General features: G+C 35.9%; 1 protein-coding gene and 1 long non-coding RNA gene across 7 annotated transcripts in view; one reads left to right on the forward strand and one right to left on the reverse strand.

Annotated features, from left to right (window-relative positions):
• LOC127881211 (aminomethyltransferase, mitochondrial-like) overlaps positions 1-9,184 on the reverse strand; it is a 34,959-nt gene extending 25,775 nt beyond the window's left edge. Inside the window, exons 1-7 of one of the 6 annotated variants that reach the window (XM_052428933.1) lie at positions 8,866-8,951; positions 7,435-7,514; positions 4,618-4,812; positions 4,232-4,414; positions 3,755-3,833; positions 3,544-3,560; positions 3,023-3,151 (exon numbers count right to left, since the gene is read on the reverse strand). In XM_052428933.1, the coding sequence (XP_052284893.1) occupies positions 3,023-3,151; positions 3,544-3,560; positions 3,755-3,833; positions 4,232-4,414; positions 4,618-4,812; positions 7,435-7,509 (678 nt within the window). In that variant the 5' untranslated portion in view covers positions 7,510-7,514; positions 8,866-8,951. Of the gene's footprint in view, positions 1-3,022; positions 3,169-3,543; positions 3,561-3,592; positions 3,610-3,754; positions 3,834-4,231; positions 4,415-4,617; positions 4,813-7,434; positions 7,515-8,107; positions 8,159-8,407; positions 8,461-8,865; positions 8,952-9,018 lie in introns of those variants that run through there. The other 5 variants (XM_052428934.1, XM_052428931.1, XM_052428930.1 and 2 more) reach the window with 5 other exon arrangements.
• Positions 9,185-11,733: 2,549 nt separating this feature from the next.
• Positions 11,734-22,927, forward strand: LOC127881482 (uncharacterized). Its single transcript, XR_008050055.1, has 3 exons — positions 11,734-11,832; positions 20,682-20,811; positions 22,657-22,927. It is a non-coding gene; the product is annotated as an uncharacterized LOC127881482 (long non-coding RNA).
• The last annotated feature ends 752 nt before the right edge of the window (positions 22,928-23,679 follow it).

A 23,679-nucleotide genomic window follows, 5' to 3' on the forward strand; every position in this document is an offset into this window, starting at 1 on the left:
CGTCACAGCAAGGGAGGTAAGTCAGTTAAACTTTGAGAAAAAGGTGCGTTATTGGAAGATTTACCTGGTTATTTATGGCATAAGGCTTTACGCTAAATTGTTGCAAATAGTTTTAGTCCGTATCTCAAACAATTATCTTTAATATTATAATATTTCCAAAAGTGTTAAAATTGACCTTTAAAACGCACTGTGTCAAAGTGACCCCGTGACCTAGTTTTTGACCCGGCAAGGCCCATGTTCGAACTTTGCCTAGACATCATGTAGATACAACTTCTGACCAAGTTTGGTGAAGATCAGATGGAAACTACTTAAATTAGAGAGCGGACACTTACCGTAATACGGACCGACAGACAGACCGACAGACCGACCAACAAGTTCACTCCTATATACCCCCCTAAACTTCGTTTGTGGGGGTATAAATAAGGTCCCTGAAAATAAACATCATCACGTGCCACAATATAATGCCCATTCTACTTGCGCCTTCAACACATAATTAACGGGAGCGACACCATGTAAAAAAAGGTTTTGCTATGATAAATTGACTAAATTATACAGTCATATTGAGAAAAACAATTTACACAGTTTAAACTTATTTTCTAAATGAAGAAGTCAAGTGTTGAAATTAGCCGACTAATGTCGAAATTACACTCCATTATACATAGTGAAATGTGATCTGAAAAACTAATGTACAGTAGTGTTTTATTGCACAAATCATCAAGGAATACTTCTTTTAATATCGTTGATATGTTTTACAATTAACAATGCGCATAATTTCGACATACAGTTTAGTTATGCGCTTTAGGAACATAAAGTGTCGAAATTACCCGACGTTGCTCTAGACATATAAGAAACAATTCCCCGCCCAATGTCGGCCACGTTTTTCAACAAACCGGAACCAAGATAGCATTAAAACAAATATTCTGAACAAGTTTCATGAAGATTGGACAATAAATGTGACTTTAAGAGTGTTAACAAGTTTTTACTATAGGAGAAATGCACCGCCCCCTTGTGCCAATGTTTTTTAATCAACTGGAACCATTTTCGAACTCATCAAAGATGTCATTGAAACAAATCTTCTGACCAAGTTTCATGAAGATCGGACAATAAATGTGGCTTCAAGAGTATTAGCAAGGTTTTACTATAGCCATGATAGGAACAAGAGGGCCATGATGACCCTGATGGCCCTGATTCGCTCACCTGACTAACCTTGCTACATCAACTTAAATTCTATCAGACCCATATACAATCCCAAGCCAGATTTCATCAATTAATACATTCTGACAAAATTCCATTAAGACCTGATGAAAACTGTGACCTCTTTCATCTACACAAGGTTTTACTAGAATTGGCCCGCTGACCTAATTTTTGACCACAGATGACCCATATACGATCCAAAATCAGATATAATCAAGATAAACATTCGGACCACATTTTATTAAGATCAGATGAAAACAATTACCTCTTTTGTCTACACAAGGTTTTTCTATGATTTGACTTAGCGACCTAGTTTTTGACCCTAGATGACCCAAATACAATCCCAACCCAGATTTCATCAAGATTTACATTCTAGCCATATTTTATTAAGTTTAAATGAAAACTGTGACCTCTGCTGTGTACACAAGTTTTTTTATAAAACTTTGACCTAGTGACCTAGTTTTTGACCCCAGATGACCCAATACAATCCCAACCCAGATTTCATCAAGATAAACATTCTGACCAAATTTCATGAAGATTGGATGAAAACTGTGACATCTATTGTCTACACAAGGTTTTTCTAATATTTGACCTAGTGACCTAGTTTTTGACCCCAGATGACCCAAATACAATCCCAACTCAGATTTCATCAAGATAAACATTCTGACCAAATTTCATAAAGATTGGATGAAAACTGTGACCTCTATTGTCTACAGGTTTTTCTATTATTTGACCTAGTGACCTAGTTTTTGACCCCAGATGACCCAAATACAATCCCAACCCAGTTTTCATCAAGATAAACATTCTGACCAAATTTCATGAAGATTTAATGAAAACTGTGACCTCTATTGTCTACACAAGGTTTTTCTATTATTTGACCTAGTCACCTAGTTTTTGACCCCAGATGACCCAAATACAATCCCAACCCAGATTTCATCAAGATAAACATTCTGACCAAATTTAATAAAGATTGGATGAAAACTGTGACCTCTACTGTCTAAATTGTTGACAGACACAAGCACGCACAGACGCACGCATGCACAACTGACGCCGGACATCACACAGTCACTTAAGCTCACCATGCCACTTCGTGACAGGTGAGCTAAAAATGAATCGCCCCTTGGTGGCCATGTTTTTCAACCAACCGGAACAATTTGTCAACTCGTCCAAGATATCATTGGGACCAATCTTCTTACCAAGTTGTATGAAGATCAGAAATAAATGTGGCCTCTAGAGTGTTAACAAGGCAAATGTTGACATCGAACAACCCACGAAAAAAGGAGATCACAAAAGCTCACCATGACCACATTGTGTTCAGGTGAGCTAAAAATAGTAGTACGTATGGTAATACAGGATCAGACAAATAGCTATACAGTGCTGGATTAAGACTGAATTTGGTTCCGTTATCAATTATTTAATTTATTGATAAAGCACGATTTTCCTTATGTTTAAAAGAGGTACATAATAAAAATTTGTATTGTGTGAAATATATGAAAATGAAGGTATTTGATACAGAAAAAGAACCAGAACTGTATTCTGTATACTTACATACAGTACAATATGTATAATGTATTTCATAAAATTTGTTAGATATCATTGAGCAGTGCCTTTTCTACTACTAGGAGATGTCGCCCAAAAGCCTTGTGCTATGGAAAAATAAGAATTATTTTTGGCACTTTTGGTAAATATCTTTGGACTTAAAAATTAAAACTCCTTGATAAGATCCGTTTTGGGGAAAAAAATGTCAGAATTTGAAATAATTTCTCTGAGTGGATGAAAAATTATACCAGACTCCGCTATGGACAATAAACAGGCTGTGGCCACCAACCTCGACTCCGTCCTCCCCAGTGTATCCACAGCGTGTGATGCGACAATCGGGTACCCCGTACACCATTGCCAGCTTGTTTGTCATGAACGGCAACTCTGTCAGGTCAAACTGCAGACCCGGCTGTAGAACCTGCATCATACCTGGACCTGCAATCAGATAACAGAGAAAAGTGTAGGACTTGCATCATAACTGGACCTGCAATCTATTCACAGAGATAAGTGTAGGACTTGCATCATAACTGGACCTGCAATCAGAAAACAGAGAAAAGTGTAGGACTTGCATCATAACTGGACCTGCAATCAGATAACAGAGAAAAGTGTAGGACTTGCATCATAACTGGACCTGCAATCAGGTAACAGAGAAAAGTGTAGGACTTGCATCTTAACTGGACCTGCAATCAGATAACAGAGAAAAGTGTAGGACTTGCATCATAACTGGACCTGCAATCAGATAACAGAGAAAAGTGTAGGACTTGCATCATAACTGGACCTGCAATCAGATAATAGAGAAAAGTGTAGGACCTGCTTCATACCTAGACCTGCAATCAGATAACAGAGAAAAGTGTAGGACCTGCTTCATACCTAGACCTGCAATCAATTCACAGAGAAAAGTTTAGGACTTGCTTCATACCCTGTCGTTCAATCAATTCACAGAGATAAGTGTAGGACCTGTCAGTCCACAAAGAGCAATACGGCCTCTACATTCATGTCACAGTCAACAATCAATCATTACCTTGGAGAGCAATGAGGCCGTTGGCGATGACCTCTACATTCACGTCATAGTCTCTACTTCTGAACTTCTCACACTCAGTCTGTAAGTTAGAATTGACAAATATGGGATTTTCTTTTGTACAAGGGCGAGATGCACGACTGATATCTTATGAGTTAAATATATTTTTTTAAATCTAATATTTGTGAGATATAAATTGAATGAAAAAAGGAAACATTCCTGAAGGAAATATTGCTGACCACGGTACAAAACACTGCCAAGATATCAGTCAAAATTAAGTGATAAGGTTTCTATTTATATGATACTGTAAGATGCTTTGGAAAAGATTAAGAAATAATGAACTAAAATTTGTTTCGTTATGAACAATGCCATTTCAAATAAGCATGCAATACAATCTTTGCCTTCAACATTGGCTGTTAGGACATTTTATTTGCTTAATCTGCAGTAAAATCAATCTCTGACAGACAAACTTCTACTCACAGTGAGCAGATTGAGGTCCTTGTCAGCACAGCCAGCATTGGAGACAACGTACAGATAGCCTTCCTGTGTCATGTTCACTATCAGGTCATCAATGATGCCCCCGTCCTGGTTTGTGAACACGGTCAGCGTGCCCTGGTTGTGTCCCAGCCCCTCTATGTCACCAACCACGAGGCTCTCTATGAACTGTACAAGTCCACATACAATGTTAGATGTGAGGAAAAGACATTTTATGTCTTGTCTTCTTTTAACGGATATATGCAAACTATATTAAAGCAATAAACCAACTGTAATTCCTTAAAGAAAATTTAGATACATAAGAACATTTGCTGAAGACAGTGTCCACAAATTTAGAACACCCTGAAAATGTACCAGTACAAATTGCCTACCTTAATTCTGTCTTTGCCACTAATTTTAGTCTGAAGCATATGTCCCACATCGAAAATTCCTGCATTGGACCTCACGTTCAAATGTGATTCTGAGATTGAGTCCTTATACTGTACTGGCATCTCCCAGCCAGCAAAGGGAACCATCCTGCCGCCATGCCGGACATGCACATCGTACAGGCAAGTTCTTCTACAGTCCTGTGGATGACATCATTATATGAAAAGAACTATCATGGTAACGATAACAGTAGTTTAACTGACACTCTTAAAAAAATTGTAATTAAATGCATCACAGATTTCATTTGTAAAAATATTAAGTATAAATATTTATATTTGAAACAAGACTATTGCCAAGCAATTTAAGTCGCCTACCGGTGAAACTCCACCATTTTCAGCAATATTTCTAGTCTATTTGTTGCCATAGCAACCAGAATTCTGGATTTGGGAACAAAATGAAATGACGTGCATAATCTCCATATTGCTATCTATCCATGTTTAAAGTTTCATGAAAAAATATGAATAACTTTAAAAGTTATCGCAGAATCCAGAAAAGTGTGACGGACTGACGCACAGAGCGCAAACCATAAGTCCCCTCCAGTTTCACTGGTAAAGGGCAATAAAACAGTCAGTGTCATTAATAACCCAACCAGCTTCAATACTTTCAGCTTCAATGAGCTGCTAAATGTTCAATAAATACCTCAGACTTGTTTTAAGAGTCATCGCAGAATCCACTATTTTCAGCAATGTTTCTAGTCTATTTGTTAATATTTCTAGTCTATTTGTTGCCATAGCAACCAGAATTCTTGATATAGGAACAAAATAAAATGACGTGCATAATCTCCATACTGCCATCTGTCCATTTTTCAAGTTTCATGAAAAAATATAACTTTTTAAGTTATCGCAGAATCCAGAAAAGTGTGACGGACTGATGCACAGAGCGCAAACCATAAGTCCCCTCCAGTTTCACCGGTAGGGGGCAATAAAACAGTCAGTGTCATTAATACAATAACCCAACCAGCTTCAATAGTTGCAGCTTCATGTTCAATAAATACCTTAGATTTGTTTTAAGAGTGCAGTGTTTTGTCAAATAAAATTTATGGTAAAAATTTTGCCCTATTCCCAAGCTCGTCTTTTTTTTCCAAATGATTGCCTAAAATTCCCAATGAAATGTTTACCTCTTTTTAAATTCCCAATCTAAAGCATACATGCCATACGTCCCGATCTCGGCGGGACAGTCCCGCTTTTGGGCCCTTTGTCCCGCCGTCCCGCCATGAGACGATTTGTCCCGACATTCGTAAAAAACGATGTAAGGTGTATAGGTTCCCAATAAAATTCGCTATTCAAGCTCTGTTTCGCTAATACTTAACACCGCTAATCCCTTTATTGCCCCCAATTAACAATCCAATTCTACTTATCGAGTGTACCAGTGTTGTTTATGACACCTTATCAGCGATTTATCGGCTAATTATTGATTTCATCAGGCATTCACACCATGGTGGTCTTCAAGATAGTGGTCGCTTATTGCTATCGATAGTTTTATTATAATGAAATAAATGTTGAAAATGTGTTTATTTTGTATTTGTTTGAAACGGTTTACAAAACAATTGTTTTGTAAAATTAACGCTGCGTCATAAATGAGTCTTTTACATTCAATGTTTAGTTCCAATATAGCGGGATATTTCGAATGTGCAATATACCAAAATCGCAACAAACAGTCCAATAAGTGATACCCATCCTGTCTAGTGTAATTGTAATAAAAACAACGAGGTGCTATGCATGACAGTTTGACCCTACTCCAATTAAGATAAAAACAACGAGGTGCTATGCATGAGAGTTTGACCCAACTCCAATTAAGCCGCGACAATTGACAAGTAATAAACTGCGCATGGACACATGCTTAAAAAAACATCGCAACAAACAGTAACAGTGGTACCCATCTTGTCTTGTGTTATTGTAATAAAAACAACGTGTTGTTATTCATGAAAGTTTGACACTACCCCAATACAGCGCCTGACAATTCACAATTCAGTTTAATCTGTGTATATAAGAAGAAAACAAAATACGGAAATGTGTACGGCCGCGCATTCCGTGTGTAACTGATCGGTAGATAGTGTACTTTAACCCGTACTTTCAGTCAACTGGATAGCCTCCCCTGCGTTAATGTTTGCCATTGAAATTAATATAATGAGTATTGTTGTCGTAATGTTCTAGATTTTGTACTCTTAAACAGATGAATATTATCTTCGTTGTTTGCTATTGTCTTATTTAATAAAACTGTTATTGTTATGTTTTAGATTTCATGCTTCATATCAGATGTTTTATGTCTTGAATAAAAGTATCAAGAGTTTTTGTTAGTACTATATACTGACTATAGTAAAGGTGGAATGATAGATCGTTTTAGGTGTCCTGCTTTTTGGTCAAATGTCCCGACAATTTTTATGGAATGTCCCGCTTTGTACCTAAAAAATTATGGCATGTATGTCTAAAGAACAACAGTCCCATTCAAAAAATGGTGAAAATAACGCTGGTGTGTCGAACAGTACCTAATGATAACGAGGGGATTTAACCCACTTATGCCTAGTGTCTAGAAAAAAGGCCTTGGCAAACAATGTAGACCCAGATGAGACGCCACATGATGCGGCATCTCATCATGGCCTGCGCTGTTTGCTTAAAGGAATTTCTGTAAGAAATATTCTAAATATAGAAATAAATATACTAGACATCCCTAATTTTGGAAATAAATTGGTCCAATTTAAAAGGATGGGAGAGTCCACTAGGCATAAATGGGTTAATAGTTATAGACATATTGTCAACACATACTGTGCTGGCATTTCTGGGCAGTGTCTGAAGCCCCTGCACCAAACGAAGCCCAAGTTGATTCAATAATTGCCTCATGTCTTCTGCAATTGAATGACGTGCAACTGGGTAAACACATGTTGATTTATAAGCCTGCAACAGTAATTTATAGTGTTCAAATGTATTTTAACTGCAATACTTAAAGGGATCAATGAATGTATCAAACTCAACATTAACACTGTAGTTACATTAAAATTATTAGTTATTTATCAATGTTAAAAAACTTTAATTTGCTTGATCGATTAGAAGTGTTTTGACAATCTTTTTTACGCAATTCAATTAGCAAAACTAATATTAAAGGTTGATCCCGGCTTTTAGTATAAAACTTAAAGGGAGTTAACCCAGTACAATTTTACGACTACCGTAACACGTTATTTTGCGACATTTATGATTCACTTATGATTTGTTGTTATAAGTAATAAGAATGATTGAATCATAATTGTGCATCTCCACGCACAAGAAAAGACAAGTTGAATGATAAATATAAATGTTTTGATAATACTTGGGTCAGGGCACATGAAAGATTGGTCAGGGCTAGTAGGTTCTGCATTTACTAGCCAAAATGGGCTAGTTGAAAAAAAGTTAGTGTTGAGGCCTGTGTTATATAGTGATTTTAGTCTGGGGAATCCAAACTGACCGTTGGCTGCAGTTGACCGTTGTTCTCACTTGACCCCTTGGTCAGTTTTGACTGTAATCACATTGCACTGAGTTATGCATAGAATTCTACTGTTAAATTGGATTAGGAAATAATAGTTTTCTGCCAATAATATGATGATGATTTTATGTTTATTATCTTCTTTTTTTCAATATCTCTTGTGTTTTAGTGAATGTGTGCAAGGTTGTGTTAACAAGTTTTTCCAATTGGCATTAATGTTTTTAAATTACATACTATTTATTATTTTACATAGTCCCTAAAGTGACTAGTTACCAAACTTACGGAATGGTTAATGAAATTAACAGTTGTTCATAAACTTATGCATGTTCCACAACAATCATTGTTCAATGGTTTAGCATGTTATATTGTTAAGGCAACTTTCAGTTTAGGTTCTGTAATTGTTTATGATTATATGACCTTGACCTATACTAAATACAAACTTTCCACTAACAAGCTGTTTTATGGAAATGCAAATATATGGCATTGCGCGATATTTGTTCTTATTAATGTCACAGACTAAATCAATCGTACAATATTCCCCAAAAATGCAAGGGCTACTTTAAGACAGTTGACAAACATAATCGCGAAAACGAGTGACTAATTTATTGCATACTATAAAAACTCCTTCATAGACAGATTGCGCAAGAGGTTATAAACAGTATATTAAATTAAATGTATGTAAATGCAATTGTTAGTTTCTGTAAACAAGCAAATTTAATCAATTAAATTAAAAAACCCACCTGTGAATGTTTCGTGAAAAATTGTCTGCTAGAGACTGAGTAAACAATTCTATGCTCAATTTTCTCTTACGTTAATCGATTTCGCTAAATATTTCACTATCTAAATTAATGGCTATGTAAAACACATCCCTTTCGTCACTATTTAAGACTTACCGGTACTCAATTTATCGGTTTAAATCAGTAAACACTCTTTTCTCTATAGAACATCGTTTGGAGCTTGATCATACGTTTTCAGGCGCAGCTAGTCAGCGGTTTTTCTTTAGATTGGAAGGTCGAGAGTTCCCTACTCGTAAGAGATACATCACCGAAAAGGTCACATTCATTTGGGCGTATTTATATATAAAAATCGACACGTTGAAATTAATAGTACAGGTAAATAGAGCAATCTAGTATCAGTTTCAGGATAAACTCGTGTGCTAATAATAAAGAGACTTGTTCACAAATTTAAGCATGTTTCGAAGTTTGTCATTCAATACGGTAAATTGATAAATGAACACATCGAAACTAACGATATCCCAGTATAAAACAAGAATCAAATTAAAGAAAGCGTGTCATCGATCCGTGCTGTTATAAAATGTAGTGTGTTTAATTGAATTAGCATAATGCACGGAACTTTATTAAGGCCTTGATTTATTAATTGTTGCAGCTTGAGAAAAAGCATACGCAATCATGGGAGAAATTGATAGCTTACAATTGTTATCAATGGGTAAACAAATTACTGGAGATGAAACGCCACCGACGACGTCAATTGAGACAAATAGAACATTAATAAATAGATCAGTTCAGGAAACAATCATCATCATCATCATATCCTCCTCCTCCTCCTCCTTATCATCATCATCACCATCATCATTATTATCATCATCATCATAATCATCATCACCACCACGACCATCATCATCAATCCATTGACCGGTATAACCGTTGGGGGTAAATGAGGGACGACGATAAGAAATCCTCCTTCAGTCAGGTCTGTTGTGTGCTGCCGAGAATTATGCGTCCATGGGAAGGGATGTCCACTCTTTTACATTGCCCATCTAGGTATTCCTCTAGCGGCTTCGACGTCGACCTCCCTCTAGTGTGCTCTGGAGAACAATCACGCACAGATAATCGTGCCTGCTGACGTGCCCAAATAAACCAGCCTACGTCGTTTTGACTGTCGACAGTAGAGGTTCTTGTTGACCAACAAATATTGCAGGCATGTTCCGGAAGTACACGTTGGTATTGTGCTTCGTGTGGGAGATGCGGAGCAGTTTTCGTTGGACATTTGTGTTCAAATGCCTGTATCCTGCTTTGTGTGCCCGGGTGACGGACTTGTAGAGCCTGTACTTGGTGTGGTAGCTGATGGAGCTGCTTGTCCACAACCTACTCATTCTGGCCATCGCTGCGGTCGCCATTCCAATTCTTATTCGGACCTATGCGGTACTTGGATATGGTTGCGCCCAAGTAGCTGGTAACGTCTTCTTGCTTCTCGCCATTTATAGTAATGTCTGCACTGGTGTTGGTCTAATGTTCACCATGATCTTCGCCTTCTCCGTGCTGACCTCCATCCCATATGCTAGCTCTTTCATAGTGTCTGTTGGGGAGATCTTCACTGCTGGTTAATGTCATCAACGAATCTAAAGTTGTAGATGGGTTTCCACCGATGGAGATAGAGGTGTAGTAGTCGTGGAGAGTCTCTTGCATTATCTTTCAAGGAAAAGATTGAACAGGACGGGAGACAGCAGACAACCCTGAAGGACGCCCACTGATATATTGAAGAAGTTCCCCTGCTGTCCGCTGAGAAGTAGTGCTCTTTTGGTGCTTCCGTAGAGTTCTTAAATGACTTTCACCAGCCCTTCTTCAATCTTGAATCCTCTCATAACATACCATAGGCCATCATGCCGTTCGCGGTCGACAGCTTTCTTAAAGTCAATGAAGTTGCGGAAGAGCTCACGTTGGTGTTGCAGGTGTTTCTGATGATTCTGCAGTTGAATATCTGTTCCTCTGTGCTCCAGCTCTGAATCCAGTATGCTCTTTGGTCAGCAATGCATCGGCCTTACTTTTCAATCGATTAAGGATGATGCGTAGCATGACTTTGCTGGGATGAATATCAAGGAGGCTAATGCCCAGCAAACATGCACATATGGGTCCCATATGGGCTGTTTCTGGGCAAACCCATATGGGTAAGCCCATATGGGAGTCATTTGGGACCAATATGGGCTAGCCCATATGGGAATGCCCACAATATAGGTCCCATATTATTGCGCTATCGGGAAAAATATGTAAACTTGTATTTATTTGATTAAAAACTCATTTCTTAAAACGTATGCTGGACTAACTTGATCAAAACTGCTAATATTTGACCCAAAAATAGAAAATCAATCGATAAGCAAATAATATGCAGTCCATATAGGTCCCATATGGGTCCCATTTTGGCCGCCCAACAAAGGACAAAATCAGCTACCGGGCTGTTTCTGGGCAAACCCATATGGGTAAGCCCAAATGGGAGTCATTTGGGACCTATATGGGTTAGCCCATATGGGAATGCCCTTAAGACTCCCATATAGGTCCCATATTATTGCGCTATCAGGAAAAAGATATAAACTTTTATTTATATGATTAAAAACTAATTTATTAAAACGTATGTATGACAAACTTGATCTCAACTGCTAATATTTTACCCCAAAATATAAAATCAATTCATAAGCAAATAATATGCAGCCCATATGGGTCCCATACGGGTCCCATTTAGGCCGCTCAACAAAGGACAAAATCAGCTATCGGGCGCACATTTTTTTGAAAATTCTGCCATTGATATGGCTTTGTTTTAAATAATGTATATACTATGATTAATATGAAGTTATTTTCAAGAGATAATTTTAATTTAAATAATCGCGCAGAAAAATAAAGTATTTAAATAATATGCGCATGCGCAGATGTTAATATCGCCTCGCGAAAACATTCAAAACAAAAACACTCGAAACGGTAAGTTGTTAAATTGTGATATTTTACACGTAATTATATATTTCTTTTAAAATCAGATATATATTACTGATCACGCTTTATTTATTTAGCTGTTAATTCAATGAATGCATGTGTGTTTAATAATTTAAATTGCAAATTATTAGATTTCTTCATCGCTTTGCCTTTGTCATGTATTTTCGCGACGTAAGTCGTAACGTTCGTTTGTCGCTTTAGATCAATCTCTTAGTTAAACTGCTTAATTCAACTTGATTCTGCCTAAAATTATAGACAAACTATTTATAGCAGACAGGCGCTTGTCTGAAAAAATGGAACACTAAATTAGTAATCATGCTAATGCATGAGAATCTTACTTATTGGAGAACTTTCTGAGTCAGAGAAGACAGTGTGTGTCAATAAAGGGAAGTACATCTAGCTGGATAAGTGTAGAGAGTGGAGTTCCTCAGGGAAGTGTGCTTGGTCCAGTACTTTTTATAATATATGTTAACGATATCACCGACTCTGTGAGCTGTATTTCTAAAATATTTGCTGACGACACCAAGTTATATGCACCTGTGACGGACTCAGGCAGGCTGCAGGAGGATCTTGACTCTCTCAGCGAATGGGCACAATAATGGGAACTTGCCTTCAACGTTGACAAATGCAAAGTTATACATTACGGAAACAATAACCCCAATCAACAATATACTATGAATAATAAGCCTCTGCAGGCTGCAACTGAGGAATGTGATCTGGGAGTGCTCTTCGAAAGAGATCTAAAATTTAGTAAGCATATATCTACAAAGATAAATAAAGCAAACAGTATCCTAGCCTTAATAAAGAGATCTTTTGAGTTCATGGACAAATACTTATTTTTGAAATTATATACTGCCTTGGTGCGTCCGCATGTTGAGTTTGCAAATGGTATATGGTACCCATATTTAAAAAAGGACATTATTAGCATAGAAAAAGTTCAAAAAAGAGCCACAAAACTTGTATCGAATTTGAGGAATTCATCCTATGAGGAACGACTTAAAGAACTAAAATTACCATCAGTCCATCACTTGCTCATCGCAGAATTCGTGGGGATGCCATTCAAACATTTAAAATAGTCAAAAATATAGATGATTGCGTTTTTGAGAACTTTTTCAATTATACATCATCAGCTAGAGGACATAACCTAAAGCTTGAGAAACCAAAGTCCAGAACATCTTTTTGTCAAAATCAATTTTCCAGAAGAGTGATAAACATGTGGAATGACTTGCCTCAATGTGTAGTTGATGCCAAGAATGTATTAGAATTCAAGAGCAGGATTGATCTACATTGGAATGGGGACATAGTGTATAAGTTTAAGTGATCACAACTGTTGTTTGTCAAAAGGACATTCATTCTTTACCATACTTAAGGAACTATTTTTTACTGAATAAGGGCTATTTTTATTAGTTGTGAGAACACATACGGATACAGTACCATAAGACGTCGATAAGAAGAGGGGTTTAAAAAGGACTTGAATCCTTACCACAGAGCCCAAAATCATCCTACAGGTTATCTCATACATTGATAATATTAATTTAAACGTATAATATAATGTTTTTTTTAATAGGTCTTTGATTACTTGCACGCAAGCCAAGGTTGTCTGCCTGTGGACAAATTTTAATGATTATTTAAACACATATTTGCAGAATATTAAAAAAGTCTGTGTATTAAGAAATAATTAAATTCGTAATGTTTATTGTACAAATTTATTTCAGAAAATAAAATATTCACCACCACCTGGTTTGCCAACATCGTCTTACAAGGAATGTCCAGCAGTGCATGACAGAGGCCGGTCACTCCCATTAAGTCTAGCTGAAGAGCCTTCCCAGTTCATAGGACAAAGTAACTAATTTTTGTGCTTGAAACTTTAACTTAAAATAATTTCAGTTTTGGAATTACTGCTTATAAAATGATAGTTAATTACATAAATAATTGATGTAAACAGATAATCCAACTGAAAAAATATAAAATACACAGTCATTTAGTGATCTATAATAATACATACTTCTACTAATAAAAGAAACAAATTGACGTTGACGGGCATATAGGTGCAAGTTGCTATAATCAGCCCTAGCCTTACAACAGCTGTTGGGACAAATCGGGCCCGCCGCCGTTATATCGGCACACGTCCGATATAATATTATATAAGACCCAGCTGTGATATATATTATTGTCAACGTAATTATAGGCAGTGCCCCAGATAATTATTCGGTAATAGGGTTTTCACCCACTGATTTTGAAAAATAGGGTGATTTCATTCTTGGAATAGGGTGAAATGAGTTATAAGATGCATACAGTAAAACCATTGCTGCTTTACTTCTGTTGAAGCTGCACACAATTGTATTGATTCAATAAAACTGTAAACTAATATAATTAACTTTAATAAACTGATGTTTCATAACATCTTTAATCCTTGAAACTGTCAATAATATAAACTTTAAACTTAAAAAAAATCGATAACACGAATGATTCGGCACTTATTGACTCTTGCTTTCTTGGTTCGATAAAGTTAGCGATCGACACATATTTTGGCGCAACAATTGCGGACGTCTTTCTCTTAGACATTTTTATTACGCATCGTATTAGAAACTGAAAGTACAGACACTTTACAAATATTTGCACAATGAACGACGGATTAAGTCAGATTGAAAACGCATGTATGTCGTCGTAAATAATTTTGTCAGCCGCTTTATTTAACTATGAAATCTAGTCCGCAGAGCGTTTGAATAGCTTTGACTGTTTTATTGCCCCGTCATCCAGGCGCTTGCTGAATAAAAGCGTCGCCGCGTAACGAAAATAATCACAAAAAATACCGAAAATGAGCAAAGTTTTTTCGATCAAAGCTATTGTATCGTACGCATCAAATAAGACGAATGTGCGTAAAAGGCAAATCGGGTGCGTTTTCAATACGCATGATATTGTATTTCTTTGCGTTTTTAAACATTTTAATAGGGTGAAAGACGCAGATACGCAGCTTATCTGGGGCACTGATTATAGGTACAGTTATTTTTACTCTGTCTTCAGATGCAGTTACACAGATTTTAACGGTGTTGGAAACAATGAGAGACCAGAACAGGGAAATGAAGCGGATGCTGCAGTGGCTCTTGGCTAGGTCAGCTACTGATGACGAGGCAATGCAACTGCCAGAGAACATCAGTCTTCCAATTGGATTATTTGAGCAAATGGATGAGTTTGAAGAGCATCTTGGTGATGGAAGCCAGATCCATAACTGCTGCATAGTTCAAGCTTTTTTATCAAATTTATTAAGCAATGTTGTAAATGTAATTGACAGTTCTTACTGCATTGATCCTAAACCATTCCTTTAAGGCTCATCTTCTAAGAAAGCATACAATCTTTTTTATCTGGAAATGAAATGGTATATATTCCTTTGCAAAAGAAGAAACAGCATTCCAGTTTTTGAAGGTTTTAAAAGACATATATATATATATATCATGTGCAATTACGAATAACACTAGAATGTATGAAGATATAAAAGATAATAAAATGGACTTGTTCTCGAAAAAGGATTTGCCATTTATTTGAGTTTTGGATTTTTTTGCAGGGTTTTTAATTTCTAGTTTATAAAATATTTTGTTTAGTCTTGCAAGTATGTTTTCTACAAATGTTCTTTGAGTACATGGTGTGTTATTTGTATTGGTTAAAGATTTAATATGCATGGGTATGCTTTTGAGTAATGTGTAGTACATCAGGAAAATACTTGAAGGTATTCTGTATATGTAATATATATTTAATATCAAAATAATAAAAGTCCTTAATTCTGTAGTTGTATAACTGGTCAACATATATAATGTTATAGAAAAACGTCTTATTGTTTGAAGTTATGTCTTTATTGTTCCATGAAATAGTTTTACTGTTGGTTTGGGTTTATAGATTATGAGTAACATTACTCCATGCGGATAGAACATTAGATAGAAACATGTTTTCGTTAGCAACTTCATGTAAAATATTTTGCTGATGTTACATTCAAAAAGTTAGGAATCACCATATTATTTTAGAATTCTCTGGTAGAATAGTTAAAGTGGGATCCTCCTGCTATGTATGTATGTATCCATGTATATGTGTGTAATACTTTATGTGAATAAAAGTTGAGAATACTTTAATAAATGTTTAAGTCTTTTAACAAAAACCTTGTTTTTCTTGCAGGATAATGCTATTTAGCTCTTGAACCCTCTGATATTGCTCTGTTCCAGCAAGAAGAAATAGATAAAACATTAAAAAAATGAAATTGGAAGTACATGTACAAGAATCTTTTGTCTGATGTTCAATTTGAACACAGTATTTCATGTTTGCAGCCTACATATTATTTCTAACATAACCTGAATTTCCATTAATGCGTTGTCCAAAATTTTACAGGCTCTGTGTACCCATATTGAATACAATGCTACCAGTGTGTAGCCCATATTTAGTACAATGCTGCCCGAATGTAGCCCATATTGAGTTAAAGGGCTACCCGTATGTAGCCCATATTAAGTAAAAGGGGTGCCCATGTTGGACCTATATGGGTCCCATGTGTGCACCTATATGGGCCCCATGTGGGATGCCAACATGGGACCCAGATGGGTAGTGCAACCGGGCTCCACATGGGTCCTATCTGGGCTGCCCCATATACTTTCATGGGGCAGCCCAGATGGGACCCATGTGGAGCCCGGTTGCACTTCCCATCTGGGTCCCATGTTGGCAGCCCACATGGGGCCCATATAGGTGCCCACATGGGTCCCATATAGATTGTTTGCTGGGTGGTGCTGTAATTCTCCCAACTTGAGATTACCTCTTTTCGGTAGAGATATGACCAGTGACTGGATCCACTCCTTGCGCCACTTCTTCTTCTCCCAGATCTTTTGGCACAGTGCCGTCATTACTGCAATCGTTGCCTCTCGTCCGTGCTTAATCAGCTCGGAATGGGCGTTATCCATTCCCGGAGATTTTCCTGCCTTAAGACTACGAATTGCCTCCTCCACCTATATATGGACGCACTTTCGTCGTCATCTTGTGGTCTGGGATCGTTATTAAGGAGACTGTAATTTGGTTGAAGTGGGTAGTTGTAGAGGCCACTGCAGAATTCAGTTCACTTGTTTAGGACTGCGACACTCTCGGCAAGGAGTTTCGATTACACACAGGCTATAGTTCCACGAAACGTCACTTTGATTTTAAAAACTAAAATATTAAGATTTCAATTGCCGTCAACATGGACGAAAAGACTTATCTATAATTATTATAATGTTTTACTATTGTTTCTTTTAATGCTTTTCCAGCGTATTTTTCCATTGTACGTGTTTTTTCTTTGTTTCTTAACTAATCTATTTGATAGACAACTTATTTACATTTACAATATAATTTATTATGTAGGTCCCTCGCATCATGCATTTGAAAAGCCGTAATTACCGGTATACCGAGTAGTCTTACATAAATCAAGTACTCCAATCAAAATGGCGATTATTTTGGATGAGCCGTCGCTTATTGACAATTTTTTATATTATGGCTTGTTTCTGGGAGCCATATTTCAGATTGTATGCATTGCTGCAGTGATATTTATCCCACAATCAGAAAATGAAGAGGTAGTTAAAGTACCTAATTAGTGTAAATATCAACTTCGAAATTAAATCTGCTTTTAATGTGTCAAGCCCAAGGTTACACTTCACTAAATTGCGTGTTCAATTCGTGTGGTTCCTGCTGTTATTAATGCTGATTCTTTTGTTTAAAAATAAGAATCTGCAAGTAAGATTATTACATTTCAGCAACACCTATACACTTCATTTAATATGATAATAGGTGCTACCTAATTTAACGGCAAAAGCTTTTTTGATAACCATGTTTTTTATATAAATAATTTTATATATGGACATTATTGTGTTAAAAATATTATAGTTGTTTCAATAATAAAGTAATGCATCCAAAAAATTCAATCGTCAAACAAGTTACATGTTCCTAGCTTTGAGATCTACCATCTTATAATTTTGTGTGTTTTCTAGCCGCAGGAATTTAAAGCTGGTTTGACTGCTGCGGTAAAGTGGATATGGTGTCTGCTAAGTCACTGTATTGATCCCTTAAGTGGGAGCGCTCTTTAGATCACCCTAAAGACACTAAGTACTGGTCCTACCCAGGAAACAGTTTGTTTCAGCAAATGTCTAAATTAAGCTTAAGCTTGCTAAAGCAGTTGATTATAGCATACACTGATTTAACACAATCCAAATATTGTGATGTGTCAAATCAATTTTGATTGACAGGAATTTTTTATTATCAATGTATAAGTATGTGAAACAGAAAGACAGCATACTTGTTTTGCAATTAATATAGTGCATAAATACAGGTATCTGGCAGGGCTCTAATTTTCTTTTGCAAAATATTGTCGAAAAGTTTAAATTTTGTCGCCACTAAACAACTAGCCATTTTGTAGCAATTCATAAATCACAGTCTAAACTGCATATACTTAGTTTGTAGCTGTATAGTTACAATTTGAATGCAAATAAACATAAATGTTATATCATCCTCTTTTTTTTATTTAAACATTCGAATAACACATACAATAAATAATAGATTATCAATAATCATATGAGCTTATTTATATGTCAGTCATTGTCTTTCTTGGCTTAGCCACTAGCAGAAGCATGTAAATGATGTTAGTATATATAAATTCGGTACATATATAAAAAGGTATGTAGTATTGTGTGGAGATACAAAACACTTTGCATCATATATTTGCACATAAAATAATAGTTACGCAATTAGTAATACTAAAACACTGTCATCAACTTACAAGAATATTTACGTACTAGTATATGAAATTACAAAGTGATGTTATCTTTTGAAAAACTGTGGAATCAATGAAGTAACATTTTATTACTTTTTACAAAATTAACAATGCTGGTTTTTAACTAGCGCACAAACATTTATCATGGAACAACAAGTAACAACAAATTTATTAATTACACAATAGATAGGAAATCATATTAATGTAATTATGCATTATCTAAACAAGCTATTTTTTACTGTTAAGAATAACACTATCTTACTCAAAATGATCACAACAGGTTCATAGTTCTTTTACATACTTGTGGTAAGTTTTGTATTACTAGTTTGATATTTATTGGCAGACACTTGTCTATAGACTAAATTTGCATGGGAACCTTCATAATTCTTCAGCATAATTGCCTTCAAGTTGTTAATTTAACAATCTTTGACAATGTATGCACATCTGATCGTATAATGCCATAGCTGATTTTTGTTGATAGACAGATGAGATATAGACTTTTCAAAGTTCTATAAAAGTTCACACATGTTCCATCTAAGTAAAACCACAGAACCAATAAATAAGATCACCACAGCTAATAACTGTGTGAATAGCTTGGAAACTTTAATAGTTCCCTCCTTTGTTGATTTCTGGAAACCAAAACTGTCAGTGTTGCTGGATAGAACGGCTTGGGTGATGCCCAGCTCTTGCCTTGGCAGAACAACTTCTAAAAACGGAAAACCAACAAATATCTTAAAATTTTATTAATGATGCAGACAGTTTATAAAATTAAATGTCCTGTTTTTGTTGTTGATTTCGAATCTGGGAGATTTGTTACGAAAGATTTTGGTACGAAAATCCAACGGTATCAGATTTTGTGGTTTAAGCCTAAACTTCACATAGTGGTATGTAACCTTTCGGGATATCAGCAAATTGTGAGCAGACGCGGTGTAAATACGTTTAAAATATGCTAAAAGACTAAACAGTTAAATCGGAATATCGTTACATTTTGCGAATAAGTGTGTTTCTGATGGATAACAACCACAACTCACCAGAATATTGCACATGATCACATGTAAAACTGCTTTCTGAGAGTGAATGGAAAATGCATGACAAGTCAGGGACCTATACAAACGTTTGTATAGGTCCCTGGACAAGTTAACTCGGGACGCTATTTGCGCAGTGGTTAGCTCTGCTCCCCTTAAAAAATTGAGAGCTTGAAATCAACGGCGATGTTCATGAATTCAGCAAATAATTTTTTTAACAGTTTTATTTATTGATTTGTGAGGATAATAATAACATTGAGATATTGAATTAATCAGATGAAATAAATTCGCAACTAAACAAACGGAGGCAGAACATGGACAAGATAAGTATACAGGTAGCAGGCTCTTTCGGACTCTTTACATATGTATGAACGGTCAACGCCCGCTACGCGGGCTTTTGCCCGTATTAATTTAACATTAAAGACCTGGCATTAGCAAATAATTGACAAAAGCTCACCTGAACATTAGCACAGAATCTTGCCAGCAATTTGACATCCCTGGACCCTGACAAAAGTGTTTTTTCCCTTTATTTTGGGAATTGTGTCAGAAGCTTTCGAAGTTGGAGAAATCATGTTGTTATGACTGAAAATGGGGAAAGCAAGGTTGTTGTTTTTTTGCTTACTAATACTTTTGCACTGAGAGTAAGTGTTTTTATATTTGTGAATTTTCAACCTAGAAGAGATTGATAGGCAGACATAGCCCTCGATCTGCATTTTTTGTTTCTTGTTCACACTAAAAGTCATATTTTTAGTCCAATCTCCAGGAAAGTTGGAATATTTTTCCTAGTGAAATTTGTTCAAAGTTTGAAACTGGGTCATTAATCGTAAAAAAACTAGGTCACTTGGTTGAATTAAAGAAAAACTTGTCAACATTTATAAGTCGCATTTCAAGTAATAGAGTTCAGTTCCTTTGTATGTCAGGTGAGCACTTAAGGGCCCATCACCCTTTTGTATGCATTTTGGGGAAATTGTCAAAATGCACAGGAATACAAAAACCTGTAAAACATTTTCGGAAAAATCTGAAACAAAAATATTCTTTTCAAGGAATTGCCTGAAGAGACCTCAGCAGAAATGAAATCTCCAGGATCAACCAGCAGGCCAACATCCAGTGGGAAGAAGCAGAAGATTGAGAAAAAGAAGAAACGTTAGCAGGCCTTGGTGATCATGAAAACATGTAAGAAGCCCCTTCAATAGGCTGTCATTTTGCTGACCTATTAAATAATTAATATATTTGTTTCCACTGCTTTTGTCTTATAAAACGTCATTTTCATATAAAAAAATTCCCCATGTTTCTTGTCAAGTCATACTTTCCTTTGGCAATTACTCTAGACATTATATAATGCATTTATGGAAGGATCAAGAGCCAAATATCAGGATGCTGCTCCCTTCTTCTTGCTACTCATGCTTCCCATATGGAATCGGCGTCGCTAAATTGGGATATTTTTTAATTAAAAATAAATTTGCAAGTGTTTGTTGGCAAATGACCAAACAATGCTTTAACAGCTTAATTAAGGGGTGTTGCTGCAGATTTGCTGTTTTTTTCCATCAAATAGATTTTGGCCAAAATTTATATTTAAGATATATATACAAATACTATATGAAAAATGAAATAAAAACATAGGGTCACCAGCTTTGTTTTGATTTTATTCGCCATTATTTAACATGTACTGTTTCATTTAAACTGAAAAATCTCTAAATGCGTAAAAATAATTAATAACCTATAAAATTGGCAACATGTAGATATTATATAAGCTAAGATACATCATATACCATTTAATGAAACCACACACTACAAATAAAATGGAGTACACAAGTTAAATTTTAAGAAAATTATTTTTTTTAAATTTTTATGACACCAGAAAAACCTGTCATGTTTTACTTTTGTAACTACTTAAATGGAATTTTATTTTTTCTGTCTAATAGAATTCTGCGAAACTGCTCAAATATGTTCATCTTCGTATTGTCATCATAAAACACAAATAAAAAAGGGGGTCACAGCACTTATAACAGAGATTTTTTGTTTTAACTATCCCTACCGTCAAGGTCAAATTTAATAAAATACAGCAATTAGGCAAAACCCAAGTAACGGTACATAGATTGTTAGAAATATGCATAAACATTAGAAATTGTTTACAATCTTACAGGGATAACAACAGCTAACCAAAAGACATTAATAAAAGACACTATTTAATCACAAACATAATACCATACAGTATCAAACTCGACCTTAATCCTTAATAACTTACATGTACTTGTTCACAGATTTGGGCATTTTTTGAAGTTTGTGATTAAATGCTTTAAATTGATAAATGTAAACAACAGGACTAAAGAGCTCCAGTACAGTGAAACCTCGCTATTAAGACCACTTGTGGAAATTTTCAAAAGTGGTCTTAATAGCAAGGTGGTCTATATTCTGGGTCTTCATGAATTTGATGGACATATAATTACAACAACGTAAATATTCAATGAACTATAACTATAAAACAAGAAAAGAATGAAAGAAAGTAAAAAAAAGAAAAAAAAAGTTGACCCCACCTGGGATCGAACCAATAACAATTATATTATGAACCAACTCTGATGATTGTGATAACAAAAATACTGAGTTGTGATAATAGCATCATCGGTGTTGCTATAGATATATCCTCGGATAAATAAACTGCTGCAACACCCCATAATATTATAAGACTTGCAATTCCTTTGATGTAGCAAATGGAATTGTTTCCAGACTGGTCTCTGTTGGCACCCTGCCCCTGTGCCTTTTGTGATCCTTGATGCTGTCTGCTAAGCGCAGTGGTTGGTCAACATGCTTCTCAATCTAGCAAGCCTTTTCAGAAAAGGTAGCAAGCAAGTGCTGTTGGGGATAGGTTTTGCCTTTTGCTTCCCCAAACAACCCAAGACCACACCAAAGGCAAAAATTTATTATAACTTTATAAATGTCAAAGTACGGTACACTAACTTTTGTACAAATTGATCCCTATGCATATTTTTATATAAATGTAATGAGTGTTTCTTGTTTCAGACTGCAAACATTCCTGGTGAGAACATTCGTCATAAAGACACTGTATTGCCATTCAACATGCTGTGATAGAAGATTGGAGCAAATTGTTCAATGAATCTCATATTTGTATGCACCTGCCCACCAAATGGGCAACGCAGTCTATGTGCTGTTGCATGAGGATTAGAACTTTTGTTTTATTGATGTCCTAATGAATTTTATTTTTTGTTTGTAAGGGAATGTGTTACATCAGGATTGTTGCAAACATTTATAATAAATCTTATTTTATGCTTTATCACATATAGTCATACTAGTTTAGTTAGTTGCAATAGTAGGATGTGTAGTACATGCATTATCCAAATACCTTATTCAAAGTGTCTCTAAAATGTCTCATGACTTGTATGGCTTTCTTTGATTCATATCATGCATGTTAATGTGGCCAACTACTTCCGTTGATATCGCTTTTGAAAATATTTGTCTCCACGAAGATTTAACCCTTTCAGTGCGGGAACCGAATTTTGAAGGCCTTTGCAAACAGTTTGGAGCCAGATGAGACGCCACAGAACGTGGCGTCTCATCAGGATCCAAACTGTTTGCTATTCTGGTAATATTCTTTGAAATTTTTTTTGAAGAAAATGCTAATTTTAGAAATTCAGCAGACGACATTTTAGCAGACGACAAATTTCCCAGCATGCAAAGGGTTAAAGGCCATAAAGCATAACCTTCATTATACATATTTTTGTTTTTGCTTATGGATGTCAATGAATTGTCACATATCCGGATAGTGGGTGAGCATGTTTTACTATTGTTTATTAGGCATGCTTATGCCATAGTGATCACGTATATTGACTCTTTCCACTGAAGGCAGTCTCCTCCCATACCAGGATGTATTACTATTGTTAATAAGGCATGCTTATGCCATAGTGATCACGTATATTGACTCTATCCACTGAAGGCAGTCTCCTCCCATACCAGGATGTATTACTATTGTTAATAAGGCATGCTTATGCCATAGTGATCACGTATATTGACTCAATCCACTGAAGG

Source organism: Dreissena polymorpha, chromosome 5 (genome assembly GCF_020536995.1).
Source record: "Dreissena polymorpha isolate Duluth1 chromosome 5, UMN_Dpol_1.0, whole genome shotgun sequence".
Taxonomy (NCBI): domain Eukaryota; kingdom Metazoa; phylum Mollusca; class Bivalvia; order Myida; family Dreissenidae; genus Dreissena; species Dreissena polymorpha.